General features: G+C 68.3%; 1 protein-coding gene across 1 annotated transcript in view; it reads left to right on the top strand.

Moving 5' to 3' along the window:
• Positions 1 to 23,821, top strand: part of FLNA (filamin A) — a 46,802-nt gene extending 22,981 nt beyond the window's left edge. Inside the window, 41 exon segments of the mRNA XM_077840104.1 lie at positions 1,405 to 1,528; positions 1,827 to 1,963; positions 2,446 to 2,462; positions 2,464 to 2,640; positions 2,978 to 3,091; positions 3,377 to 3,520; positions 4,196 to 4,319; positions 4,671 to 4,831; positions 5,604 to 5,694; positions 5,952 to 5,998; positions 6,000 to 6,122; positions 6,712 to 6,829; positions 7,129 to 7,391; positions 7,692 to 8,289; positions 8,661 to 8,834; positions 8,930 to 9,092; positions 9,233 to 9,393; positions 9,622 to 9,792; positions 9,888 to 10,011; positions 10,258 to 10,414; positions 10,608 to 10,797; positions 10,982 to 11,005; positions 13,089 to 13,336; positions 13,678 to 13,780; positions 15,144 to 15,284; positions 15,491 to 15,619; positions 15,907 to 16,080; positions 16,283 to 16,444; positions 16,577 to 16,780; positions 18,061 to 18,213; positions 18,463 to 18,585; positions 18,930 to 19,196; positions 19,280 to 19,417; positions 19,970 to 20,085; positions 21,120 to 21,252; positions 21,535 to 21,611; positions 21,613 to 21,712; positions 22,391 to 22,609; positions 22,800 to 22,942; positions 22,944 to 23,004; positions 23,318 to 23,821. Of these exon segments, the coding sequence (XP_077696230.1) occupies positions 1,405 to 1,528; positions 1,827 to 1,963; positions 2,446 to 2,462; positions 2,464 to 2,640; positions 2,978 to 3,091; positions 3,377 to 3,520; positions 4,196 to 4,319; positions 4,671 to 4,831; positions 5,604 to 5,694; positions 5,952 to 5,998; positions 6,000 to 6,122; positions 6,712 to 6,829; positions 7,129 to 7,391; positions 7,692 to 8,289; positions 8,661 to 8,834; positions 8,930 to 9,092; positions 9,233 to 9,393; positions 9,622 to 9,792; positions 9,888 to 10,011; positions 10,258 to 10,414; positions 10,608 to 10,797; positions 10,982 to 11,005; positions 13,089 to 13,336; positions 13,678 to 13,780; positions 15,144 to 15,284; positions 15,491 to 15,619; positions 15,907 to 16,080; positions 16,283 to 16,444; positions 16,577 to 16,780; positions 18,061 to 18,213; positions 18,463 to 18,585; positions 18,930 to 19,196; positions 19,280 to 19,417; positions 19,970 to 20,085; positions 21,120 to 21,252; positions 21,535 to 21,611; positions 21,613 to 21,712; positions 22,391 to 22,609; positions 22,800 to 22,942; positions 22,944 to 23,004; positions 23,318 to 23,505 (6,281 nt within the window). The 3' untranslated portion in view covers positions 23,506 to 23,821.
• The last annotated feature ends 2,505 nt before the right edge of the window (positions 23,822 to 26,326 follow it).

Consider the following 26,326-nt stretch of genomic DNA (forward strand, 5'->3'; position numbering starts at 1 on the left):
TGGGGGGGCTGCCCCACACTGACCCTGTCTCCCCGCAGAGGGGCCGGAGAGCGTGAAGCAGAAGGATCTGGGGGGGTCTGTGGTGGGAGGGGCTGCCCCATGGAGGGGGGGGGGTCTACCCCACACTGACCCTGTCTCCCCGCAGAGGGGCCGGAGAGCGTGAAGCAGACGGATCTGGGGGGTCTGTGGTGGGAGGGGCTGCCCCAATGAGGGGGGGGGGTCCTGCCCCACTCTGACCCTGTCTCCCCGCAGAGGGGCCGGAGAGCGTGAAGCAGAAGGATCTGGGGGGTCTGTGTGGGAGGGGCTGCCCCATGGAGGGGGGGGGTCTGCCCCACACTGACCCTGTCTCCCCGCAGAGGGGCCGGAGAGCGTGAAGCAGAAGGATCTGGGGGGTCTGTGGTGGGAGGGGCTGCCCCAATGAGGGGGGGGGGTCCTGCCCCACTCTGACCCTGTCTCCCCGCAGAGGGGCCGGAGAGCGTGAAGCAGAAGGATCTGGGGGGTCTGTGTGGGAGGGGCTGCCCCATGGAGGGGGGGGGTCCTGCCCCACTCTGACCCTGTCTCCCCGCAGAGGGGCCGGAGAGCGTGAAGCAGAAGGATCTGGGGGGTCTGTGTGGGAGGGGCTGCCCCATGGAGGGGGGGGGTCCTGCCCCACACTGACCCTGTCTCCCCGCAGAGGGGCCGGAGAGCGTGAAGCAGAAGGATCTGGGGGGTCTGTGTGGGAGGGGCTGCCCCATGGAGGGGGGGGTCTGCCCCACACTGACCCTGTCTCCCCGCAGAGGGGCCGGAGAGCGTGAAGCAGAAGGATCTGGGGGGTCTGTGTGGGAGGGGCTGCCCCATGGAGGGGGGGGGTCCTGCCCCACTCTGACCCTGTCTCCCCGCAGAGGGGCCGGAGAGCGTGAAGCAGAAGGATCTGGGGGGTCTGTGTGGGAGGGGCTGCCCCATGGAGGGGGGGGGTCCTGCCCCACTCTGACCCTGTCTCCCCGCAGAGGGGCTGGAGAGCGTGAAGCAGAAGGATCTGGGGGGTCTGTGTGGGAGGGGCTGCCCCATGGAGGGGGGGGGTCCTGCCCCACTCTGACCCTGTCTCCCCGCAGAGGGGCCGGAGAGCGTGAAGCAGAAGGATCTGGGGGGTCTGTGTGGGAGGGGCTGCCCCATGGAGGGGGGGGGTCCTGCCCCACTCTGACCCTGTCTCCCCGCAGAGGGGCCGGAGAGCGTGAAGCAGAAGGATCTGGGGGGTCTGTGTGGGAGGGGCTGCCCCATGGAGGGGGGGGTCCTGCCCCACTCTGACCCTGTCTCCCCGCAGAGGGGCCGGAGAGCGTGAAGCAAAAGGATCTGGGGGGTCTGTGTGGGAGGGGCTGCCCCATGGAGGGGGGGGTCCTGCCCCACTCTGACCCTGTCTCCCCGCAGAGGGGCCGGAGAGTGTGAAGCAGAAGGATCTGGGCGACGGGGTTTTTGCCTTCGAGTATTTCCCCACCCTGCCCGGGAACTACACCGTCACCGTCACCTGGGGGGGGCAGCAGGTGCCACGCAGGTGAGCGCCCCGTTGGGCTGCTGGGGGGAGGCTTGGGGCTACAGTGGGCCGGGTACCGATGCGTGGGGCCTGGTGCATGCTGGGATGTCTGGGGTCGGGATGCCCCGGAGCACGCTGCGGGGGCCCGGTGCGGAGCTGGGTGATGCCCCCATGCAAGCTGGGGGTGGGGGGGGGTGCGCAGTACCTGGTGCATGCGATCCCCTTGGGGGGAGGGACCAAGGGGGGGCACGGTGCCCATGGCGATCCCGTTGTGACCTGCCCGGCCTTCCCCCCTCTCCACCCCCTCTCCACCCCCCAGCCCATTCGAGGTGAAGGTCGGCCCCGAGTGCGGCAGCCAGAAGGTCCGGGCCTGGGGGCCGGGGCTGGAGGGCGGCGTGGTCGGCAAGTCGGCCGACTTCGTGGTGGAGGCCATCGGGGACGACGTGGGCACGCTGGGTGAGGGGGGAGTCGGGGGAGCGGGGAGCGGGTGGGGGGCTGAGTCGGGGGAGCGGGGAGCGGGTGGGACGGGGGGCTGAGTCGGTGGGGCGGGGGGCTGAGTCGGGTGGGGGGGAGTTGGCTTCCCCAATCTTGGTCCCACCCGGGAAGTTTGGGTGTGGGGGGTTGGGGAAATGCTGGGGAGTCATGGGGGGAGGCTGTGAGGGGTCTTCAGTCTTGGTCAGGGGGGCTGGTTGCTCACAGCAGGGCCCTCAGATCTCAATTGGGGTGGCAGGGATTTGGGTGCTGCCGGGGTCCCCATCTTGGGGTGGGGCTGCAAGGTAGGGGGGAGGGCTGGGCATTCACTGGTACCCCACCCCCACGGAGGCGTGGAGGGGCTGGTCTCCCCCTGGGGGTGCGGAGCTGGGGGCCCCCGTGCGGGGGCCGGTGGAGGGGCTGGCAGCCCTGGTCTCAACGCTCCCCGCTCCCCCCGCGCCCCCCAGGGTTCTCGGTGGAGGGCCCCGTCCCAGGCCAGGATCGAGTGCGACGACCGGGGCGACGGCTCGTGCGACGTGCGCTACTGGCCCCAGGAGCCGGGGGACTACGCCGTGCACGTTCTCTGCAACGGGGACGACATTCGCCACAGCCCATTCATGGCCGAGATCCGCCCCGCCCCGCGCGACCTGCACCCCGAGAAGGTACCGCCTGCCGGGGGTGGGGCGGGCCCCCGGCTCTGGGAGGGGAGGGGGGCCGCTGGTTAGAGCAGGCGGGGTTGGGAGCCCGGACTCCTGGGTTCTCTCCCCGGCTCTGGGAGGGGAGCGGGGCTGCTGGTTAGAGCAGGCGGGGCTGGGAGCCCGGACTCCTGGGTTCTCTCCCCGGCTCTGGGAGGGGAGCGGGGCCGCTGGTTAGAGCAGGCGGGGCTGGGAGCCCGGACTCCTGGGTTCTCTCCCCGGCTCTGGGAGGGGAGCGGGGTCTCGTGCTGGGATTGGGGCTGACATGAAGGCAGGGTCTCCTCTCACCCGCGGCCCCCCACAGGTGAAGGCCCACGGGCCTGGGCTGGAGAAAACCGGGGTCGCCATCAACAAACCAGCCGAGTTCATGGTGGACGCCAAGAACGGCGGGAAGGCCCCTCTCAAGGTCCAGGTGCAGGTGAGGAGGGGGGGCGCCAGGTGGGGGTGGCCTCGGGCTGGGGGGTGACCCAGGGCTGGGGCGGGGCAGGTCAGCGTTGCTGGGTGCAGACGGGGTGGCTGGGTGCATCCTGGCGGAGGTGCCAAGTGGGGAACTGGGGGCTTGACCCCACTCTGCCCCCAAGATGTGGAGGGCACCCGAGGGTGGGAGGCTGGGGCCGGCTGGTGGCTGACCTGCCCTGCCCCACTCCCCGGGGAGGAGGAGGAAGGGGGGGCTGGGGGGCCGGCTGACCCGCTCTTCCCCCAGGATGCGGGGGGCGCCCCGGTGGACGTGGCGGTGAAGGACAATGGCAACGGCACCTACAGCTGCTCCTACGTGCCCAAGAAGCCGGTGAAGCACACGGCCATGGTGTCCTGGGGGGGCGTCAACATCCCCAACAGCCCCTACCGCGTGAGTGCCCGGGGGGGCCCCACGAGGGGCCGGGGGGCCGGGGCTGGGGGGGGCGTGTCCCACAATGCACCAGGGCGGGGGGGTGCCCGTAGCAGCAGCTTGGGCCTAGTGATCCCAGGCCAGGCCTTGACGATACAGGGATTTTCTCCCATAATGCAGTGGGTGGGGGGGAAGCGGGGGGGGTCCCAGGGCGCGCTGGGCTGGGGGGGACTTAGCCGTGGTAACAGGTTGGGCCGGGCGATCCCGGGCCTTGGCGGGCAGGGAGCCTCTGGGCCGAACTGCGCTGGAGGCTGGGGGCCAGTGACCCCGCCGGGCCTGCCGCGGGGGGGGACACGTGCTGAAATAGCCCCCCACGGTGTCTGCCTCCCACTGCATGAGACCCTGGGGCAGCCCGGACACTTGGGTTCTCCCGCGGCTCTGGGAGGGGAGTGGGATCTGGTGGTCGGAGCAGGGGGGCTGGGAGCCAGGACGCCTGGGTTCTCTCCAGCTGTGGGGGGAGGGCGGTGTGTGTATCACCGCAGCAATAGGCATTATAATGTGAAGCCCCCCCCCTCACCCCCCCCGGACCCTGCAGCTGGGGCCTCCTGTTCCCCTTCCCTCTCGGGGGTGTTGACTGCGAGTGAAGAACTCGAGGGGAGGGGGACACCCCCCGTCTGACCTGTCCCTTCCCCCCAGGTGAACGTGGGGGCCGGCAGCCACCCCCACAAGGTGAAGGTGTACGGCCCCGGTGTGGCCAAGACTGGGCTCAAGGCCCACGAACCCACCTACTTCACCGTGGACTGTGCCGAGGCCGGGCAGGGTGAGTGCCGGGGGGGGGGCTCTGGGGCGGGTGGGAGCTGAGGGCAGGCTGGGGGGCTCTGGTGGGAGCTGCTCGGGTGTTGGCAGCTGGGGGGCCTCTGGGGGAGTGGGAGGGCTGTGGGCAGACGAGGGGGATGTGGGAGCTGGAAGGGCTCAGGGGGGCGTGGGAGGTTGGGGACAGGCTGGGGGGTGGGAGCCCGGGGGCTCTAGTGGGTCTCCCTGCGCCCACCACCTGGGGAGTTGGGGGGGTGATTTGAGGGTGACCCGGGCGTGGCAGAGGTCGGTGGGGTGCATGGCAGGGGGGGCCGTGGGGGGAGCTGACAGCTCTGCCGGTCCCCCCCCCCCCCCCCAGGTGACGTGAGCATCGGGATCAAGTGCGCCCCGGGCGTGGTGGGGCCGGCCGAGGCCGACATCGACTTTGATATCATCCGCAACGACAACGACACATTCACCGTGCGGTACACGCCCCGTGGGCCTGGCACCTACACCATCATGGTGCTCTTCGCCGACCAGGTGAGCGGGGGGTGCCACGGGGTCCCCGGGCCGTGCTCTGACCTGCTCCCCACGAAGCCGGGCAGGACTCTGGGGGAGGCTGCTCCCCGAGAGGAGACTCCCCCAGTCGGCAGGACACACAGCTCACCCGGCTTCCCCCTTCCTGGGTCTGACCCGGAGCCTCCAGCCTCCCCTGCCCCTCCCTGCGCTTCCACAGCGAGTCCCCCGGGCGGGGTCCTGGGGGGGCCAGACGGCCCTGCCCCCCCACAGGTGACTCTCGGGCAGCATGTAGAATCAGAGTTTGGTAGCACAGAAATCGGTGACTTTCAGCCAAGCCCATCTTGGGGAGTCCCGGGCCAGATGGCCTGGACTCCCCCTCTTCCAGTCCCCCAAGCAGACTGCCAGCTTCCAGCGACCCCCACCTCCAGATGGGCTGGACTCCCCACCCATGGCTGCTCCTCCTCTTTGTCCTGCTTGGTGTCACACCCCTCCTGGGTCTCCGGTTACATACTTGCAGCCTCCCCTGTACCCAGTTCCCACTGGTGCAGTACATGGGGAAACTGAGGTACACACCGTATTCGTATAGGACAGTAAGACTCTCACATGCAACAGAACCAGATGAATCCGACTTCGTCACACTCTGCTCTGGCGGCTTCCCACTTACTGGCGGGGGGGGCCTTGGAAGCAGTGAGGGGGCTCGTTGCAGAGGGGGGCTGTCCTGCTCAGGGTGGCAGAGGGGTGTGAGGTGGGGCACACAGCTTCACGGTCCTCTGACTCCCTGCTACCTCCTTAGGCCACCCCCACCAGCCCCATCCGCATCAAGGTGGACCCATCCCATGACGTCAGCAAGGTCAAGGCCGAAGGGCCTGGGCTGAACCGGACTGGTGAGACTGGGGGGAAGGGGGCTGGTCTGGGCAACGGAGGAAATTCTGTCTTGGTGTGGGGCATGGAGGGGGAAGGGGGGGGCGGCGCGGGCAGCGGAGGGGGAAGGGGGGCAGTGTGGGGGATGGAGGGGGAAGGGGGGGCGGTGCGGGGGAAGGGGCGGCGCGGGCAGCGGAGGGGGATGGAGGGGGAAGGAGGGTCAGCGGAGGGGAATGGAGGGGAAATACAGCCACTGACCCCCATGGGCTCCCCCCGGCAGGCGTGGAACTGGGCAAGCCCACTCACTTCACGGTGAACGCCAAGGCGGGGGGGCCGGGCGCCCCTGGACGTGCAGTTCACCGGCCCGGCCAAGGGCGAGGCGGTGCGGGACTCGGAGGTGATCGACAACCACGACGGGACCCACACGGTGAAATACACCCCTGTGCAGCAGGTACGAGGGGAGGCCCCGACTCCATCCCCCCGAGCTGGCAGGGCATGGGTCTCCGGGGGCCCCCTCTCCCCAGGTCTGGGGTTGGGCTCCGTTTTCCCCTTGCAGGGTGTCCCAGCCTCAGGCGCTCTCAGCTCTATATGGCCCTTGGGAGGAGCCCCCTCCGGTGTGACAGCCCTTCTAGGGGTTCGCTCTCCCAGGGGGGTTCAACTCTGAGCCCCACTGGCACCTGGGACTGCACCTATCTGAGCCTCCAGCAGCCTGGCTTTGCCGTGGGCCCCCTCAGGGAGTCCCCTCGCTCTGGTCTCTGCTCCCTTTGGGGGTGAGGGCCCCGATGCGTGCCCCCTCCCCGACCTCTAGCCTGCAGGGACTTTCAGCCAACGTCACACAGAGGGTTGCCCCGGCCATCAGTGGCCAGGCTACAGAGTGACCGGCCACTGTCTGCGCCTGTCGCAGTCACACCCACCCTCTAGGGGTTGCTGTGACGGTCACACCTTCATCCCACCACTGAGAGACTTGAGTAACACACAGGGAAACTGAGGCACACGGTGTTCAGAGAAAACTACACCAACCTTCCCGCTTCATCACACAGGGTAACCTGGGTGTGGCTGTGACCTACGGCGGAGACCACATCCCCAAAAGCCCCTTCAGCGTGGGCGTGGCCCCCAGCCTGGACCTCAGCAAGATCAAGATCACTGGCCTGGCTGACAGTGCGTACCCGGGCAGGGAGGGCTGGGCCTCCTGACCCAGCTAAGGGGACAAACACAGTGCTGGGGGGCTAGAGGGAGGAGATGGGGGGTCGAGCCTGTCCCATGCCAGGCTGCAGCTAAGAGGGCGAGTGCGGTGCTAGGGGGCCTGGGAAAACTTGGCTCCTCTACGGAGCGGCGACATCTGACAGCAGGCGGGGTGGGGGTCCCCGGTGGGGCAGATGGGGCCTGGCTGTGGGGAGGGGCCCAGGGGGCTGGAGACAGACCCAGCCCCGGGCTCACAGCTCTCCCTCTCTGTGCAGAAGTTGAGGCGGGCAAGGACCAGGAGTTCACAGTCAAGTCCAAGGGGGCCGGCGGGCAGGGCAAGGTGGCCGCCAAGATCACGGGGCCAGCGGGCAAGTCGGTCCCGTGCAAAGTGGAGCCGGGCCTGAGCCCCGACAACAACGTGGTGAAATTCATCCCCCGCGAGGAGGGGCCCTACGAGGTGCAGGTGACCTATGATGGAGCCCCCGTGCCTGGCAGTCCCTTCCCCGTGGAGGCCGTGCCCCCCACCAACCCCTCCAAGGTAGGTGTCCCCTGCTGCCGTCCCCCTGCCATGGGCAGCCCTGCTGGGGGGACCTGGGAGCTGGGGGTGGGACATCCCACGGCCATTGGCTGGGGGACTAGAGTCCTTCCCTGTCCATAGGTGAAGGCTCGGGAGAGGTGGGTGGGGGTCTGTGCTGGGGCAGACAGTTACCTGGCGAGATGGGCATGGGGCAGGGCCTTAGCAAGGTGGTCGGGGAGGTGCCCGGCGAGGTGGGCGGGGGGCTACAGTGGACGGGCACCAAGCCAGCTCAGGGCCCCTCACCCTCCCCTCTCCCCACAGGTGAAGGCCTACGGGCCAGGGCTGCAGGGCGGACAGGCCGGCTCGCCTGCCCCGTTCACCATTGACACGAAGGGGGCCGGCACGGGGGGCCTGGGGCTGACCGTGGAGGGTCCCTGTGAGGCCAAGATCGAGTGCCTGGACAACGGAGATGGCACCTGCTCCGTCTCCTACCTGCCGACAGAGCCCGGCGACTACAACATCAACATCCTGTTCGCGGGCGCCCACGTGCCCGGCTCGCCCTTCCGGGCGGCCGTCCAGCCCCGCTTTGACCCCTCCAAGGTGACCTGCTCGGGGCCGGGGCTGGAGCGGGCCACGGCCGGCCAGACGGGCCAGTTCCACGTGGACTGCTCGCGGGCCGGCAGTGCCGAGCTCACCATCGAGATCATCTCGGAGGGCGGGGCACAAGCCGAAGTGCGGGTACAGGACAACGGCGACGGGACCTACACCATCGCCTACACCCCGCTCTGCTCCGGCACCTACACCATCACCATCAAGTACGGAGGGCAGCCCGTGCCCCACTTCCCCAGCAAGTTGCAGGTGGAGCCGGCCCTCGACACCTCCGGGGTCAAGGTCTACGGGCCTGGCGTGGAGGGCGAAGGTCAGCAGCGGGATGGGGCCGGGGAGGTGCAGGAGGATGGGGGGCCCAGGGGGACCGGCCCGCCATGGAGGGTGAAGGTCGGTGGGGTTGGGGGGCGCTGTGGGGGTAGCAAAGGGGTACGGGGATGGGATGGGGGGTGATGGTCTGACAGGCACAAGGAGGCAGAGATCAGCTGATGGGGGGCAGGGGTCTGCAGGGACAAACACCTGGGGTTGGGAGCGATGGGAGGGGGAAGGTCTGTGGGCCGGGCATGGGGAAGCGAGGGGCCTGGCGGAGTGGGGTGCAGGGTTAATTCCTGGGGGGCGGCCACAGTGCACGGCGAGGGGGGCCCTGCGCCCTGGCCCTTGGCCTGACCCGCCCCCCTGGTGCAGGCGTGTTCCGGGAGGCCACGACCGAGTTCAGTGTTGACGCCCGGGCACTGGGCGCGGCCGGTGGGCCCCACGTGAAGACCCGGGTGTCCAACCCCTCGGGGAACCTGACCGAGGCCTTTGTGCAGGATCGCGGCGACGGCACGTACCATGTGGAGTACACCCCCTACGAGGAGGGTGAGCCGGGGGGACCGGGGCGTGGGGGGAGGGGAAACGGGGGTGGGACGGAGCCTAGCCCCCCTGACCTCCCTCTTCTCCCCGCCCCCACGCAGGTGTCCACTCTGTCGACGTGACCTACGACGGGAGCCCTGTGCCCAACAGCCCCTTCCGGGTGCCGGTCACCGAGGGCTGCGACCCCACCCGGGTCCGGGTGCACGGGCCAGGCCTGCAGAGCGGCACCACCAACCAGCCCAATCGCTTCACCGTGGAGACCAGGTGAGGGGCTGGCTCGGGGGGGGTGGCACGGGGGGGCGCCCGTTGGCACCTCTCTGGGGTCCTGGCTCCGGTTTTCTGTCCCTAGTGGCTGAGCCCCATTGTGCTTCTCTCTCATCCGTGTCCTCCCCCCCGACACCCAGGGGTGCTGGCACCGGGGGCCTGGGCCTGGCTGTGGAGGGCCCCTCCGAAGCCAAGATGTCCTGCACCGATAACAAGGACGGCAGCTGCTCGGTGGAATACATCCCCTACGAACCTGGCACGTACAGCCTGAACGTCACCTACGGCGGGCACCAGGTGCCAGGTATGGGGGCTGGGCCGGGGGCAGGGTGTGGGGCTGGGCAGGAGGTGCCAGCGAAAGGGGCTGGGCTGTGGGGCACCAAGGGCTGGGTAAGTGGGCGAAGCTCCTTCTGGCCTGTGGGTGCCCTGCGGGCAGGTGACGTGGGGCTGGGGACACCCCAGGGGCAGCAGTTAGTGGGGGCAGGGCTGGGGGCTCAGGGCCTCAGTTTCCCCTTATCCTCCCCACTGGCAGGGAGCCCCTTCCAGGTGCCGGTGCACGACGTGGTGGACTCGTCCAAGGTACTGTGCTCAGGACCAGGGCTGACGCCGGGCGTCGTGCGGGCCAGCGTGCCCCAGACCTTCTCCGTCGACACCAGCCATGCGGGTGTGGCCCCCCTGCAGGTCAAGGTGCAGGGCCCCAAAGGTGAGTGCCTGCTGCTTGGGGGAGGGGAGGGGGTTGGTAAGGGGAAACTGAGGCCCAGCCCAGACCTCCTGATCCCCGGCATCTCCCTCGCCCAGGTGTGGTGGAGCCGGTGGAGGTGGTGGACAACGCTGACGGCACCCAGACCGTGAGCTACGTGCCCAGCCGGGAGGGGCCTTACAGCATCGCCGTCCATTACGGGGACCAGGAAGTGCCACGCAGGTATGGGGGTGCCGGCGGGGGCTGAGTGCAGGCCAGGGGCGCCCTGTGCTTTTGTGGGCTCAATAGGGGGTGAGGCCAGGGCACCATGCAGAGGAAAGGGGCTGGAGCAGCCGGGTCTGGGCTGGGCTGGGTGTAGGGGGCTGGGCGTGGGCATGGGGAGCGGGTGCTGAGGTGGCCATCCAGCAGAGACCTCGCCCCACACCAGGGGGCAGCTGCGTTGGCACTGACCCCCACCCCCTTCTCCAGCCCCTTCAAGGTGAAGGTTCTGCCCACGCACGATGCCAGCAAGGTGAAGGCCAGCGGCCCCGGGCTCAACACCACCGGGGTCCCCGCCAGCCTGCCCGTGGAGTTCACCATTGACGCCAAGGACGCCGGCGAGGGGCTGCTGGCCGTGCAGATCACGGTGAGCGGGGCGGGAGGGGGCTGCTGGGGGGGGGAGGGGAGGGGAGTCTGTTCTCTCTTCATCCCCCCCCGATACCCCCAGGACGCCGGCGAGGGGCTGCTGGCCGTGCAGATTACAGGGAGCAGGAGAGGGCTGCCCGCCGTGGGGGGGCGGTCTGTTCTCTCTTCATCCCCCTCCCCCTGACGCCCCCCAGGACCCTGAGGGGAAGCCCAAGAAGGCCACGATCCGGGACAACCAGGACGGCACCTACACGGTCTCCTACGTGCCGGACACGACGGGCCGCTACACCATCCTCATCAAATACGGCGGGGACGAGATCCCCTACTCGCCCTACCGCATCCGCGCCCTGCCCGCCGGCGATGCCAGCAAGTGCATGGTCACCGGTGAGCGCCGCGGGGGGCGGGCACGGGGCGGGCGGGCGGGCCGCGCCACCCTCACGCTGCCCCTCACCACCTGCTTCGGCAGCCGCCTCCGGGCCCCGCCACTGCGGGAGGCGGGCGGGGAGCCGCCGGGGTGTGATCCGTGTCTCACTTGACCTTTCCTCGCTTCTCTGCCCCGTCACCGTAGTGTCGATCGGAGGTCACGGGCTAGGTAAGCCAGCCGTTGCACCCACCCCCTCCCTGCATGGTCGCGTGGCCCGGGGCTGCATGGCTTCGGGAGGGAGGGAGGGATGGGTGACCCCCCCTCTCCTGGCAGCGGCTCCGCAGGGGCCCTGTGCACGCCGGCCGTCTCACCCTGCGCCCCATGGCTGACTCCCGCTCTGTAAGGGGGCCTGGGGAAGGCCCCAACGCCAGGATCTGTGACTCTGGAGCTGAGATTCGCAAGGGACCCTCGCAGGGTCCCAGGGCACCCATCGGCGATTCAGCCAGGCAGGGCCCTGCTCCCTTGTGGGGCGAAGCCGCTTCCTTCCCCTTCCAGCCACCGCCTCCAGGCGCATTCAGGCCTCCCTGGCTTTGGCTTAAAACTTCCTTTTTCACCTTAAAATGCAGCTCCCTCAATCCCTGATTTCCCCAGCCCTGCCCCGCAGGCTGAAAATCATGTCTGCGAGAGGAAACTGGGCCCTTTGACTCAGTGCTGGGGCTTTCTGTTCCTCTCCCCCCGCCCCAGCCTGTCTCCGGGCTGAGATCCTGCCTCGAGCAGAGAGCGTCTGACTCATCTCCGTGGTCGTGCGGGTTGCACGGAGCCGCCCTCGCTGGGTCGTCTCCTCGCAGCTCTTAGCCACCAAGAGTTTCCTTCCCTGGCATCCCGCGCAGAGACCGGGAACCAGGGCTGCTACAGCCCACCCTGGAGGTTTGAACCAAAGTTCTTGGCTTTACAAACATGCTCCAGGAGCCGACTATTCAAAGGCTCGGATTGATTTTTCTCTGTGAGGAAACGGAGTCAAACCTGTGCCCAGACAGGCGTTTCAGGGGAGAATGAGCCTCAAGCTGACTGGCAGGGACGTTCCCGGTGGCTGGAGGATGAAGTTTGGGGCCAAAATGAAGCTATTTCGAGTTCTGACTGGGTGGTTTTCGGCGAGCCCAGGGCCAGCCTCCGTTTGCTGAGCTGGAACGAAAGTTTGACCCGGTGCCCCACCCAATTGCTAACCAAACCCCGTCTCGAGCTACCCGCTTTGGGGTTTGCCCCGGGGCTCGGAGCCCCCAAACCTCGCATGCCGAGGGGCCACATCTCCGGGGAGGGGCAGGGACAGCTCTCGGCTTTGCTTTGAAATGTCCGTTTTTCAGCCCAAACCCCGGGACCTGGGGGAGGTCCCACAGACTCCCCCACCCCTGCTCAATGGGCAGGCCCGTCCTGAATGATTGGTGGGGGTCTCTGGCCTCTGAAGGCCCCCCAGGACCTAGAATCCTAGAATATCAGGGTTGGAAGGGACTCAGGAGGTCATAGAGTCCAACCCCCTGCCCAGAGCAGGACCAATCCCCAACTAAATCTTCGCAGCCAGGGCTTTGTCCAGCCTGACCTTAAAAACCTCTCAAGAAGGAGATTCCACCACCTCCCTAGGGAACCCATTCCAGGGCTTCACCACCCTGCTGGTGAAAAAGTTTTTCCTAATATCCAACCTAGACCTCCCACTGTCAGGTTGCTTGCTTGCCAGGGGAGGGGTCAGGTTGGCCTGGGGGTGGGGGGCCGACACCATGCTGCTTTGCTTTGCTGCTGGGGCTTTAACTGCCAGCTTAATGCTCTCCATCCTGGGGGCCGCATGGCACAAGTTGTCCGGTTCTCAGCTGTTTGGGAGGGGGATAGTGGGGGGAGCAATGGGATAGGTCAGGTCTGGGCTGGGATTGGGGCCCCATCACGCTGGGCGCTGCCAGGGATGGGGAGGGGGCTGTGAACCTGGATGGGGGCCAGACGGGAGATCCATGCAGCATGTGGCCTGACAGGGACACCAATCTCAGCTGGCTCATTGCTGCACCCCTCGGGGTGGCCCCCAAGTCTGTTTGGGGATCTATGCAGCTCCTGGCCTGACAGAGCCCCGACCTCGCTCAGTGGGGGCGTCTGCAGGGCTGGGGAGCCCCCCGACTCCCAGAAGGGTCTGTGCAGCGCCTGGCGCGGAGGGGCGCCCTGATCGTGCGGGCGGAATGGGGATTTCCTTTCCCGGCTGCTGGAGTTGCATGAGGGGGTGGCGGGTGGAGGGGGGGGTGGCTTGGACAGATTCTCAATCCCCCCCGCCCCCCAGGTGCTGGGATCGGCCCCACCATCCAGATCGGGGAGGAGACCGTGATCACGGTGGACACCAAGGCAGCAGGCAAAGGGAAGGTGACCTGTACGGTCTGCACGCCCGATGGCTCCGAGGTGGACGTGGACGTGGTGGAGAACGAGGATGGCACCTTCGACATCTTCTACACGGCCCCCCAGCCCGGGAAATACGTCATCTGTGTCCGCTTCGGGGGGGAGCACATCCCCAACAGCCCCTTCCAGGTCCTGGTGAGTGTGCCGGGGAGGCTGAGATCCACACCTGTCTGCCCCATCCCTCCCCTGTCTAGCCTCACCTCGTCCCATCCTGGTGTCGCAGCCCAGCGCAGTGATGCAAGATGCTCCAGACAGGCCACAAAGTAACAACACCACAGCCTGTCTCCCCGGACTCGAAACTTGCTCGCACGCTGGACTGTGGCTGAGCACATCCTCCCAGCTGGGCACTGTGGGAGTCCCCCTCTGGGCTGTTCCGGGGCCCCTGTAGCATCTGGGGGAGGCCATGCTTCCCCAGCTCTCCTTACAGCACCCCCCCTCACCACTCTGCCTGGGGGGGTCTCACGCGTCTTTCGCAGGCCACGGACCGTCCCCTGATGGGAGTCAACGGCCTGGATGTGGCCGGGCTGCGGCCGTTTGACCTGGTCATTCCGTTCACCATCAAGAAGGGGGAGATCACGGGTAAGTCTTGGGGGCAGATGCTCTGGGGCTGTAGCCCCTGGAGGCAGCCCCTGACATCCAACAGACTCTCCCCCTCACCGGCAGCTGGTTTTCCCCCCCACCCCACTCGGGGTCCCCTAGGACAGGGGAGATCCTAATATAGCCAGAGTAGCCCTGTGGGTCCATCAACCCTGGCATCTGGCCTGGTAATCCCTTCCCATCTGGCCTGGTTGTCCCCTGCCCCCCTTGGATCACGCCCATGGCACCTCTGGCCTGGCATCCTGTGTGAGGGGTTCCCCCTGGGGTGCCACTTGGAACTGGGGTACCACTGAGCCCCCCTGACCCACCAGCTTGGGCTCCGGTCACACTGTGCTGTGGTGATAAGTTCTCAAGCTCGCTCTTTCGCCAGCAGACACACAGGTAGGGAGACACCCAGCTGCCGTGCCGCACGCATGCTGAGATCAGCTCTGCCTGGGGGAGCTCGGCTAAGGAACTGCCCAGTTACTCAAGTGCCCCCCCCTCCACCCCCGACTGTTAACCCCCAATGGTACCGTCGGGCGCTGCCCCGGGAAGTGCACAGCGCAAGCTCATGACGGTCGCCCCCTCCTGCAATGTGGAGAGGGAGGTGCCCGGCTTTCTGCCCCTAGGCAGGATTTCCATACCCTGTGGTTTTAGACAGAACCAAACCAAGTGTATTAACGGCAACAGAGAGTTTATAAGTGACTCTAAGGGAGAGCATCAGATGGAAGCAGATCACCCAGCAACTAAACAAACCCACAAACTGAGTGTCCCACTCGCTAGGTGGGGTGTAAGTCAGCCATTTCTCACCCGGGGCAAGAAACAGGCCGGCAGGTTCTTACGGCACAAGCTGCCTGGGCTTTCCCGGGTTTTCATGCACAAGTCCCTTCACCTGGGTCCAGCACTTGCCCCTCGGTGTTTCCAGGGGTGTTTTCGCAGGGAGAGCGAGGTCCCCCCTTTTCTATCTTCTCCCCACTTGCTGGAAAGCTCTTTCCTGGGTCCCACGCTTCCCATGGTGCAGGGCAACCTCGGAGAGCTTTCTAGTGGACCCAGTCCCTGGGGCGACCCTGGTGTATGGGTGCGTTTCCTCAATGAGCATTTTTACTGACGCACACAAACACACCCCCCGATGGGCCTGTCACTGCCAAGCAGATCCAGACTTGGAGAACGACACCTCGATGGGTGAATATTGGGGTGCCAGGGTGTCACATCCTGTCTCCAGTGGGGCTGCGTTTCAGGGGGAGGGGATCATCTCCCCCCCATGGACTCAAGGCCTGTATAACAGGCCCAGAGGGGCCATGTCTCCCCAGCAAGGGGGCTGCCGTAGGCCAGGACTGACCCCCGTGCCCGTGTTCTGCTCCCCCAGGCGAGGTCCGGATGCCCTCAGGGAAGGTGGCCAAGCCAGATATCACGGACAACAAGGACGGGACGGTGACAGTGAGATACGCGCCCACTGAGGCCGGGCTGCACGAGATGGACATCCGCTGTGACAGCCTGCACATCCCAGGTACCGGGGGTGGGGGGCACATCCCAGGTACCGGGGGGGGCGGGAGGGGGCACATCCTAGGTACCGGGGGGGGGGGGCGGGAGGGGGTATGTGCCAGGTGTTAGGGATCAGCTCACAACCCAGGCGCCAAGGGGAGCAGGGGGGCCCTGTGGCTGGGGGAGGGGCCGATGCAGGCTCTGACACCCCCCCCACCCCGTGCCCCCCAGGGAGCCCCCTGCAGTTCTACGTGGACTACGTCAACAGCGGGCACGTCACAGCCTACGGCCCGGGGCTGATCCACGGCGTGGTCAACAAGCCGGCCACTTTCACAGTCAACACCAAGGACGCCGGCGAAGGTGAGGCTGGACGCCTGGGTTCCCTCCCTGGGGCGGGGTGGGGGGGGTGGGCTCTGGTGGTTACAGTGCGGGGGGAGGGGGCTGGGAGAGAAACCAGGAAGGTAGAAGAGTCCAATGGGCTAGAGCCAGGACACCTGGGTTCCCTCCCTGGCTACGGAAGGGCAGTGGGATCTGGCGGTTAGAGCCAGGAGGCTGGGAGACCCTGACTGGTCAGTCCGCATGATGGTGCTGGGTGGGCGCTGGGCTGGGAGGGGGCCGGCGGCCGCGCTGACCTCTCCCCGCTACAGGAGGGCTGTCCCTGGCGGTCGAGGGCCCCTCCAAGGCTGAGATCAGCTGCACCGACAATCAGGACGGCACCTGCAGCGTCTCCTACCTGCCCATGCTGCCCGGCGACTACAGCATCGTGGTGAAATACAACGAGAAGCACATCGCAGGCAGCCCCTTCACTGCCCGCATCACCGGTCAGCGGCGGGGGGCTCCCGGGGTGGGGTGGGGGCAGGGCTTCTCCTCCTGGGCTGCGGAGGGGCTGGGGGGGAACTGGCTGGGGTTGGGGGGCGGGGGGGAGCAGGACAAGTTGGGGGCAGGGTGGAGGGAGGGGCTGGGCTGGGCTGGGGGTTCGGGGCTGGGGGTCCCCTCAGCTCACGGGCCCCCCCACACACACAGGCGACGACACGCTGCGAATGTCCCAGCTGAAGGTCGGCTCTTCGGCTGACATCCCCCTGGACATCGCGGAGACTGATCTGAGCCAGCTGACGGCGACCGTCACCCCCCCGTCAGGGCGCGAGGAGCCCTGCCAGCTCAAGCGGCTGCGCAACGGCCATGTAGGTGAGTTCCCCCCCCCCGGGCCAGTGCCCCCTGGCTCTGCCAACCCCCCCCCTTACTGCTGACCCCCAGCCCCTGCTAGCCCGGCCCTGGGCTCCCCCCAGCTCTGCCGACCTCACTCCCGACCTCCCCCAGGCATCTCGTTCGTGCCCAAGGAGGTGGGCGAGCACCTGGTGAATATCAAGCGGAACGGGCAGCATGTCCCCAACAGCCCCATCACGGTGACCATCAGCCAGTCGGAGATCGGTGACGCCAGCCGGGTCCGCGTCTCGGGGCCCGGCCTCAGCGAGGGGCGTACCTTCGAGCCAGCAGAGTTCCTCATTGACACCCGGGACGCAGGTGCGGCCGCAGGACGCTTGGGTTCTCTCCCAGCTCCGGGAGGGGAGGGGGTCTGATGGGTTAGAACGGGGGGGCTGGGAGCTAGGACTTCTGGGTTCTTTTTAGCTGACAGCTCTGAGGAACCGTCCCCGACTGAGGTGTCATTAGAGGAGGTTTTGGAACAAATTGATAAGCGGCAAGAAGTCACCAGGAGCAGATGGGATTCACCCAAGAGTTCGGAAGGGCTCAAATGTGACATTGCAGAACTACTAACTGTGGTCTGTAACCCATCATTTAAATCGGCCTCTGTACCCACTGGCTGGAGGGGAGCTAATGTGACGCCAGCTTTCAAAAAGGGCTCCAGAGGTGATCCCGGCAATTACAGGCCTGTACGACTTCCGTACCGGGCAAACTGGTTGAAACTATAATAAAGAACAATATTGTCAGTCAGATGGATGAACAGAATTTGTTGAGGAAGAGTCAACATGGTTTTCGTAAAGGAAAATCCTGCCTCACAATCTGCTGGAATTCCTTGAGGGGGTCAACAAGCATGTGGACCAAGGGGATCCAGTGTACTTAGATTTTCAGAAAGCCTTTGACGAGGTCCCTCATGAAAGGCTCTTACGCAAAGGAAGCTGCCACGGGATAAGGGGGAAGGTCCTCTCATGGATCGGTAACTGGTTAAACGACAGGACACAAAGGGTAGGAATAAATGCTCAGCTCTCAGAATGGAGAGAGGTAAATAGCGGTGTCCCGCAGGGGTCTGTACTGGGCCCAGTCCTAGTCAACGTATTCATAAATGATCTGGAAAAAGGGGTAAATAGGGAGGTGGCAAAATTTGCGGATGATACAAAATTACTCAAGATAGTCAAGTCCCAGGCAGACTGCGAAGAGCTACGCAAGGATCTCCCAAAACTGGGTGACTGGGCAACAAAATGGCAAATGAAATTTCATGTTAAGTGCAAAGTAATGCATGTGGGAAAACATCATCCCAACTATACATATAAAATCGTGGGGTCTAAATTAGCTTCTACCCCTCCAGAAAGATCTTGGCGTCACTGTGGCTAGTTCTCTGAACCCATCCACTCAATGTGCAGCGGCCGTCAAAAAAACGACCAGAACAGTGGGCGAGATGGACCCTTGGTCGGACCCATAGGGCTGTTCTTATGCTCTCTCCTCGCTGTGGGAGGAGTGGGGTCTGGTGGGTTAGAGCAGGGGCTCGGAGCCAGGACCCCTGAGTTCTCTGCGCAGGGGGATGGTTGGATGGCCTGCAGCCCCCCCACTCCCTCCTGCCCCCCCAGGCTATGGCGGGCTCAGCCTGTCCATCGAGGGCCCCAGCAAGGTGGACATAAACACGGAAGACCTGGAGGATGGGACCTGCCGCGTCACCTACTGCCCCACGGAGCCCGGCAACTACATCATCTCCATCAAATTCGCTGACCAGCATGTGCCAGGTGGGGGGCCCAGCGCGGAGCATGGGGCCCGGGCTCTGCCCCTGGGGGACTTGTCCCTGCAGGGCGCCCGGCCAGCATCGGGGGCCACGCCGCCTTCCCCAGCAATTGGGGGTCAGAGCGACCCCTGGGATGGGTCCAGCTGGAAGGTGTTACGCCCTGTGTGGGGCGTGGGTGACCCGGGAGGTGCCATGGGACTCTGTCTGTGACCGTCCAGCCCTGCCTGACCCCTAGTCCCCCCTCGCCCCACAGGGAGCCCCTTCTCAGTGAAGGTGACGGGCGAGGGGCGGGTGAAGGAGAGCATCACCCGGCGGCGCCGTGCCCCCCCCGTGGCCAACGTGGGCAGCGCCTGTGACCTGAGCCTCAAGATCCCAGGTGAGCTGGGGCTGGGGGCTCTGGGAGGCCGGCTGGGGGGTCAGCCGGGCAGATGAGGCGGGAGGGGGCTGGGGGCTTGGGGAGGCTGGCTGGGGGTCAGCCCGGCAGATGTGACGGGGGCGGGAGGGGGCTGGGGGCTTGGGGAGGCCGGCTGGGGGCTCAGCCTGGTAGATGGGGCGGGAGCTGGGGGGCTGGGGGCTCAGCCTGGCAGATGGGGCGGGTGGGGGCTGGGGGCTCGGGGAGGCCGGCGGGGGCTCAGCCCGGCGGAAGCGAGGGGGGCGCGTGGGGCAGGGCAGGCTCGGCGGGGGGCCGCTGCGGGGCGTCTGACCCCCCTCTCCCCCCAGAGATCAGCCTGGCGGACGTGACGGCCCAGGTGACGGGCCCCTCGGGGCAGGGGCTGGCGGCCGAGGTGCTGGAGGCGGAGAACGGCACCTACTGCGTCCGCTTCGTGCCCGCCGAGACCGGCGTCCACTCGGTCAGCGTCAAGTACAAGGGCCAGCACGTCCCCGGCAGCCCCTTCCAGTTCACCGTGGGGCCGCTGGGCGAGGGCGGGGCCCACAAGGTGCGGGCGGGGGGCCCCGGCCTGGAGCGGGCGGAGGCCGGCGTGCCAGGTGAGCGGGAGCCGGGGCGGGCGGGCGGGGCGGGGGGCGGGGGTCTGCGCAGCCCCCAGGCTAACGCCGTCTCCCCCCCCCAGCCGAGTTCAGCATCTGGACGCGGGAGGCGGGGGCCGGGGGTCTGGCCGTCGCTGTCGAGGGGCCCAGCAAGGCCGAGATCGCCTTCGAGGACCGGAAGGACGGGTCCTGCGGCGTGGCCTACGTCGTCCAGGAGCCCGGTACGGGCGGGGCGGGAGGGTCAGCCCTGGCGTGGAGCTGGGGCAGAGAAACCCCCAAGCTGACTGTGGCGGGGGGGCTGGAGGGGTGGGGTGGGGGGGCCGGCTGGGGGGCGCTGACCCCCCTCTCCCCCAGGGGACTGAGGTGGGCTGGGGGGCGCTGACCCCCCTCTCCCCCAGGGGACTGAGGTGGGCTGGGGGGCGCTGACCCCCCCTCTCCCCCAGGGGACTGAGGTGGGCTGGGGGGGCCGGCTGGGGGGCGCTGACCCCCCTCTCCCCCAGGGGACTGAGGTGGGCTGGAGGGGTGGGGCTGGGGGGCGCTGACCCCCCTCTCCCCCAGGGGACTGAGGTGGGCTGGGGCTGGAGGGGTGGGGCTGGGGGGCCGGCAGTGGGGCTGGGGGGCGCTGACCCCCCTCTCCCCCAGGGGCCGGCAGTGGGGCTGGGGGGCGCTGACCCCCCTCTCCCCCAGGGGACTGAGGTGGGGCTGGGGGGCCGGCAGTGGGGCTGGGGGGCTGGCAGTGGGGCTGGGCGGCGCTGACCCCCCTCTCCCCCCAGGGGACTACGAGGTGTCGGTGAAGTTCAATGAGGAGCACGTCCCCGAAAGCCCCTTCGTGGTGCCCGCGACGGCCCCCTGCCATGACGCCCGGCGCTTGACTGTTACCAGCCTTCAGGTGAGGCACCAGAGAAACCGCCGGGCCCCCGCCCTCCTGGCCACCGGCACGGGCCCCGGGGGGCGCTGTGGGGAGGGGCACGGCCCAGCTCCGGGTCGCTACTGCCTGGGGGGCAGCCCCCCAGCTGAGCCTCGAGCCTCGGCACTCGCAGAGCTAGCGGCCCCCCCCTTTCCCGGGGGCCGGACGCTCCGTCAGTCCCCAGGGGCAGGTCTGGAGAAGCTGGGGGGCAAAGACGCTACCCCCCAGCAACTCGTCCCCCCAGTGCAGCAGGCCAGGCCCCTGATCTTCCCTGGTAAAATAGCCCCCCCCCCCACCCCCCCTTAGGGATCCCACAACCTCTCCGTGGGTGAGGAGCTCGCACTGAGCTGCCTGTGACTGCAGGCCCCTCGGGACAGAGCCCCCCCCCCCCCCCCCCCAAGACTTGCCGTCCCCGCCCGTGTCTCCGCCTGTGTAAACCCCCCCCCGTTGGGGGGGGGGGGGCTGTAACCTGTCCTGCCCCCTTCTGGCATCGAGAGGTAGCTGGGGGGCCCAGAGCTGGAGGGGCCGTGTGCAGAGGGGGGCTCTGCCGCCGGGGGGGGACTGGGATCCTGTGCCGGCCCAGGACAGCAGGGCGCCCCCCAAACCGCCCCGGGGCGCTGCGGTTTTCTCTCGTGTCTCTTTTAAAGGCTCTTAACAGACCCCGACGACGCCCGGGCCAGGAGCTGCTTAAAGAGAGAGAGCTTCGTCCTGCCCCCCACCCCGCCACCCCACACGGCCCCCAGCCCCCTGCTGTGGGCTGCTGGGACACTGGTCCCTGAGCCCCCATAGCCTGGGGCTGCCCCTCAGTCCCCGCTCCTAGCCCCCCAACCCAACGCCGGCCTGGCCCTGGCCCCCCTTTCCCAGCCCTGCCGGCCGACACTCCCAGCTCTCCCTCTTTAAGCAGCTGGGCCCAGGAAGGTAAGTGATGATGTGGCTGGGGTGGGGTGACCCCCTGGTCCCCCTGTCCTGCCCCCCACCTGTCCCCCGGCCCCGCTAATGCTCTGCTGTGCTTCCAGGAGTCAGGGCTCAAGGCCAACCAGCCAGCTTCCTTTGCAGTCAGCCTGAACGGCGCCAAGGGGGCACTGGATGCCAAGGTGCACAGCCCCTCGGGCGCGCTGGAGGAATGTCACGTCACCGAGATCGACGAAGGTGAGGCCGCCCTGCGGAGCGGGGCCTGGATCCGGGGTGGGTTGGGCAGGGGGCAGAGAACCCAGGAGTCCGGGCTCCCAGCCCACCCTGCTCTACCCCACTAGCCCCCACTCTCCTCCCAGAGCCGGGGAGAGAACCCAGGAGTCCGGGCTCCCAGCTCCCCACCCCACCTGCTCTAATTGCCAGCCCCTCCCCACTGAGCAAGCTGCTGCTCACACCCCAGGGCTGCTGGGGGACCGGACCCCAATGCTCCCCTTCCTCTAATGCTGCCCCTGCCCCCAGATAAATACGCCGTGCGCTTCATCCCGCGGGAGAACGGTGTCTACTCCATCGACGTCAAGTTCAACGGCTCCCACATCCCCCGGCAGCCCCTTCAAGATCCGCGTCGGGGAGCCGGGCCAGGCCGGCGACCCAGGCCTGGTGTCTGCCTACGGCACGGGCCTGGAGGGTGGCACCACAGGTAGGGAGTGAGGGGCCCTGGCAGGGCTGGGGGGAGCCCGGGGCCGGGCTGGCAGGGGCTGCGGGTCGGGAGTGAGGGGCCCTGGCGGGGCTGGGGGGAGCCCGGGGCTGCGGGTCGGCAGTGAGGGGCCCCGGCGGGGCTGGGCTGGCAGGGGCTGCGGGTCGGCAGCGAGGGGCCCCGGCGGGGCTGGGCTGGCAGGGGCTGCGGGTCGGCAGTGAGGGGCCCCGGCGGGGCCGGGCTGGCAGGGGCTGCGGGTCGGGAGTGAGGGGCCCCGGCGGGGCTGGGGGGAGCCCGGGGCTGTGGGTCGGCAGTGAGGGGCCCCGGCGGGGCTGGGGGGAGCCTGGGGCTGCGGGTCGGCAGTGAGGGGCCCCGGCGGGGCCGGGCTGGCAGGGGCTGCGGGTCGGCAGTGAGGGGCCCCGGCGGGGCTGGGGGGGAGCCCGGGGCTGCGGGTCGGCAGTGAGGGGCCCCGGCGGGGCTGGGGGGAGCCCGGGGCTGCGGGTCGGCAGTGAGGGGCCCTGGCGGGGCTGGGCTGGCAGGGGCTGCGGGTCGGCAGTGAGGGGCCCCGGCGGGGCTGGGGGGAGCCCGGGGCTGCGGGTCGGCAGTGAGGGGCCCCGGCGGGGCTGGGGGCTGCGGGTTGGGAGTGCGGGGTGCCGGCATTGACACCCATGACACTTGCAGGCAGCCCGGCAGAGTTTGTGGTGAACACGACCAACGCGGGCCCCGGGGCGCTGGCCGTGACCATCGACGGCCCCTCCAAGGTGCAGATGGACTGCCAGGAGTGTGCCGAGGGCTACAAAGTGACCTACACACCCATGGTGCCTGGCAGCTACCTGATCTCCATCAAGTACGGTGGCCCCTACCACATTGCTGGCAGCCCCTTCAAGGCCAAGATCACAGGTGTGGGGCCTGGAGCCGTGGCAGGGCATGGGGGCAGGCCTTTCGCAAGCCCCTCCCGGGGGGAGGTTCACGTCTCTCCGAGCAATGGGCTCAGGCTCCCTGCACACTCAGACAGCGTCGGCTGCGCTGGTTCTAAGGGGGGGGGATTCCCCCCCCACTGCCCCTGATCAACCTGATCTTCCCCCCACAGGCTCCCGCCTGGTGAGCAGCCACAGCCTGCACGAGACGTCCTCTGTCTTCGTGGACTCGGCCGGGCGGGCGGAGGTGGCCGTGCTGCAGGGGGTGCCCCCCAAGTTCACTTCGGACGCCAGCAAGGTGGTGGCCAAGGGGCTGGGGGCTGAGCAAAGGCTTCGTGGGCCAGAAGAACTCCTTCACGGTGGACTGCAGTAAAGCAGGTGGGAGGTGGGGCGTGGTGGGGGGTGGGGGTCTGTGGGGCGTGGCTGGGGGGGGCCTGGGAGGGCAGCTCCTTTGGCCCCCTCCCTGCCCAGCTGCGGCTGTTTTTGCTCCGGAGATCAGATCAGCCCCCCAGAACCAGCCCAGCTCCAGGGCAGTCTAGGTAACCCTGCGCAGCTCAGGGGCGGCACTGGGGCTGGGAGGAGGGTGGAGGTCGGGGGGCTGGCTGGGGGGGAGGGAAGATCAGGCAGGGGTGGGGTCCCGGGCTGTGCCTGGCTGGTCCCCACCCCCACACTGACCCCCATGTCCCCCCAGGGAACAGCATGCTGCTGGTGGGGGTGCACGGCCCCCGCACGCCGTGCGAGGAGATCGTGGTGAAGCACCTGGGGAACCGGCTCTACACCGTCTCCTACCTGCTGAAGGACAAGGGCGACTACGTCCTGGTGGTGAAATGGGGCGACCAGCACGTCCCCAACAGCCCCTTCCACGTCTCCGTGCCGTAGCCCCCCGCCCCGGACGCCTGGGTCCCCTGGGCCCCTCGCTGCGCTGCTGGCCTCGTCCTCCCACCGCTGCCCCGGCAGAGCCTCGGAGCCCCACGGCCGGTGGGGCTGGGCAGCTAGACGACACCCCCACCCCCCTGTGCTGGGGCCGGGCGGGGCCGTTCCTTGGCATTTCGGGCAGCTGCCACCTTTGCTGCTTTGCCCATTCTCTCCCCCCCCCCCCCCCCCGACTCCTGGTTTATTAATTTTTGGTTAATGTTTTTGTGCACGCCAGCCGCCCCTCCCCCTCCGGGGACGGGGAATAAACCGTTCTGCTTCAGCGGCCGTCTGTCCGTCCGTCTGTCGGGGTGCGTGGCCGGGGGGCTCCTGGGGAGATGGAACCTGCCCCCCCAACTTGGGGCATAGATCCTCCTGCAAAGGAATGAGTCTTCCCCATCCGGTGGCAGGGAGTCCCACAGAGCCCTGGCTGCTGGCATCCTGCTCCGACTTGGCCCCGTTCCCTGCTGCCCCCGCGGGTGGGAGGTTTGGGGGCACCTAGCACTGCACCGGCCTGGCCCCAGCAGGCTGATCTCAGCCGCGCCCCGCCCAGGCTCCCGCACGGATCCCAGCAGCCGCCAGCTTGTGCCACCCTCCCCACGGGCTCCAGAAATAGCCCTTCCCCGGCTGCTGGCGCAGAGCGGCTGCCACCTCCGCCCAGAGGAAACCGCAAGTCAGGGCTCGGAGCACAGGGGGTTGCCAGGGGCAGGCAGATAGACAGGGCAGGGCCCCACAGATGAGGGGCACAGCAGAGAGACTAGGGGGCAGGCTGGCCCTGGGGGCAGCTCCTTCCTTCCCCTGCAGCTGGCCAGCTCCTTCTTCTGGGCCTGTGTGGGGAGGGGCAGGGCAGGCCCAAAGTACGGCAGCCCCCACCCCCCCGAAACTGGCACCAACCCCCAGGCTCAGAGCTGCTGCCCGGGCAGGGCTGCATGTCCCGGCAGCACATGGCACGCGAAGCTGGCAGCCACATGCCAGGCTACTTCCTCCGGGGCCCTGGGTGGGGCGAGGCGGCGGCAGGAGCTGGGGTGGGGCAGCACGAGGCTGGGCCTGCCCCAAGGATCTAGTTCTGCCCCCGGCCCTGCCGCTGCCCCTCGCTCCCGACCCGCGGCCCCTGCTGTGCGTTCCCAGCTCTCAGGGAACCAGCAGCCACCGCTCTGACCCTGGGGTGGTTGGCGCGGGCTCAGCCTCCCCTGGCTTCCTTCCCACAGCTCCAGGCTCTGGATTTCGCTGCTCTGCAATTAGGGCTCCGTGTGGTTTAAGCTGCAGGGCCGGGGCTGGGCTGGGCTGGCTGCCAGCGGGGCCGGTGATGGATGAGGCCTCTGCTCCCTTCCTCCCCCGCTGCACCAGGCCTTGCGTGTTGCCTTGTTTGGGCATCGATCCTGGGCTATGCGCCCCCCTGCCAACGTCAGCCACTCCCAGCGCAGACCCCCCCGCTGCTATTACATGCTCTTAGTACCCCTCACTCCCGACCCGCAGCCCCTGCTAGCCCAGCCCTGCACCCCCCCAGCTCTGCCGGTGCCCCTCACTGCTGACCCGCAGCCCTGCATCCCCCCCAGCTCTGCCGGTGCCCCTCACTCCCGACCCGCAGCCCCTGCTAGCCCAGCCCTGCATCCCCCCCAGCCCTGCTAGTGCCCCTGCTACCCCTGCTAGCCCTGCATCCCCCCCAGCTCTGCCGGTGCCCCTCACTCCCGACCTGCAGCCCCTGCTAGCCCAGCCCTGCATCCCCCCCAGCTCTGCCAGTGCCCCTCAGTCCCGACCCGCAGCCCCTGCTACCCCAGCCCTGCATCCCCCCCAGCTCTGCCGGTGCCCCTCACTCCCGACCCGCAGCCCCTGCTAGCCCAGCCCTGCATCCCCCCCAGCCCTGCTAGTGCCCCTGCTACCCCTGCTAGCCCTGCATCCCCCCCAGCTCTGCCGGTGCCCCTCACTCCCGACCTGCAGCCCCTGCTAGCCCAGCCCTGCATCCCCCCCAGCTCTGCCAGTGCCCCTCACTCCTGACCCGCAGCCCCTGCTGGCCCAGCCCTGCATCCCCCCCAGCTCTGCCAGTGCCCCTCAGTCCGACCCGCAGCCCCTGCTACCCCAGCCCTGCATCCCCCCCAGCTCTGCCGGTGCCCCTCAGTCCCGACCCGCAGCCCCTGCTAGCCCAGCCCTGCATCCCCCCCGGCCCTGCTAGTGCCCCTCACTCCCGACCCGCAGCCCCTGCTACCCCTGCCAGCCCTGCATCCCCCCCAGCTCTGCCGGTGCCCCTCACTGCCGACCCGCAGCCCTGCATCCCCCCCAGCTCTGCCGGTGCCCCTCACTCCCAACCCGCAGCCCCCCATCCCCCCCAGCTCTGCTGGTGCCCCTCACTCCCAACCCGCAGCCCCCCATCCCCCCCAGCTCTGCTGGTGCCCCTCACTCCCGACCCGCAGCCCCTGCTAGCCCAGCCCTGCATCCCCCCCAGCTCTGCCGGTGCCCCTCACTCCTGACCCCCAGCCCTGCATCCCCCCCCCGCTCTACCGGTGCCCCTCGCTCCTGACCCGCAGCCCCTGCTACCCCAGCTCTGGCCCCCCCCCCCAGCTCGGCTAGTGCCCCTCACTGCCGACCCGCAGCCCCTGCTACCCCAGCTCTGCCGGTGCCCCTCCTGACCCGCAGCCCCTGCCAGCCCAGCTCTGCCAGTGCCCCTCACTGCCGACCCGCAGCCCCTGCTACCCCTGCCAGCCCAGCTCTGGCCTCCCCCGGCTCTGCCGGTGCCCCTCACTCCCGACCCGCAGCCCCTGCTACCTCAGCTCTGCCCCCCCCCCCAGCTCGG

This window comes from Eretmochelys imbricata, chromosome 23 (genome assembly GCF_965152235.1).
Source record: "Eretmochelys imbricata isolate rEreImb1 chromosome 23, rEreImb1.hap1, whole genome shotgun sequence".
Classification (NCBI taxonomy): domain Eukaryota; kingdom Metazoa; phylum Chordata; order Testudines; family Cheloniidae; genus Eretmochelys; species Eretmochelys imbricata.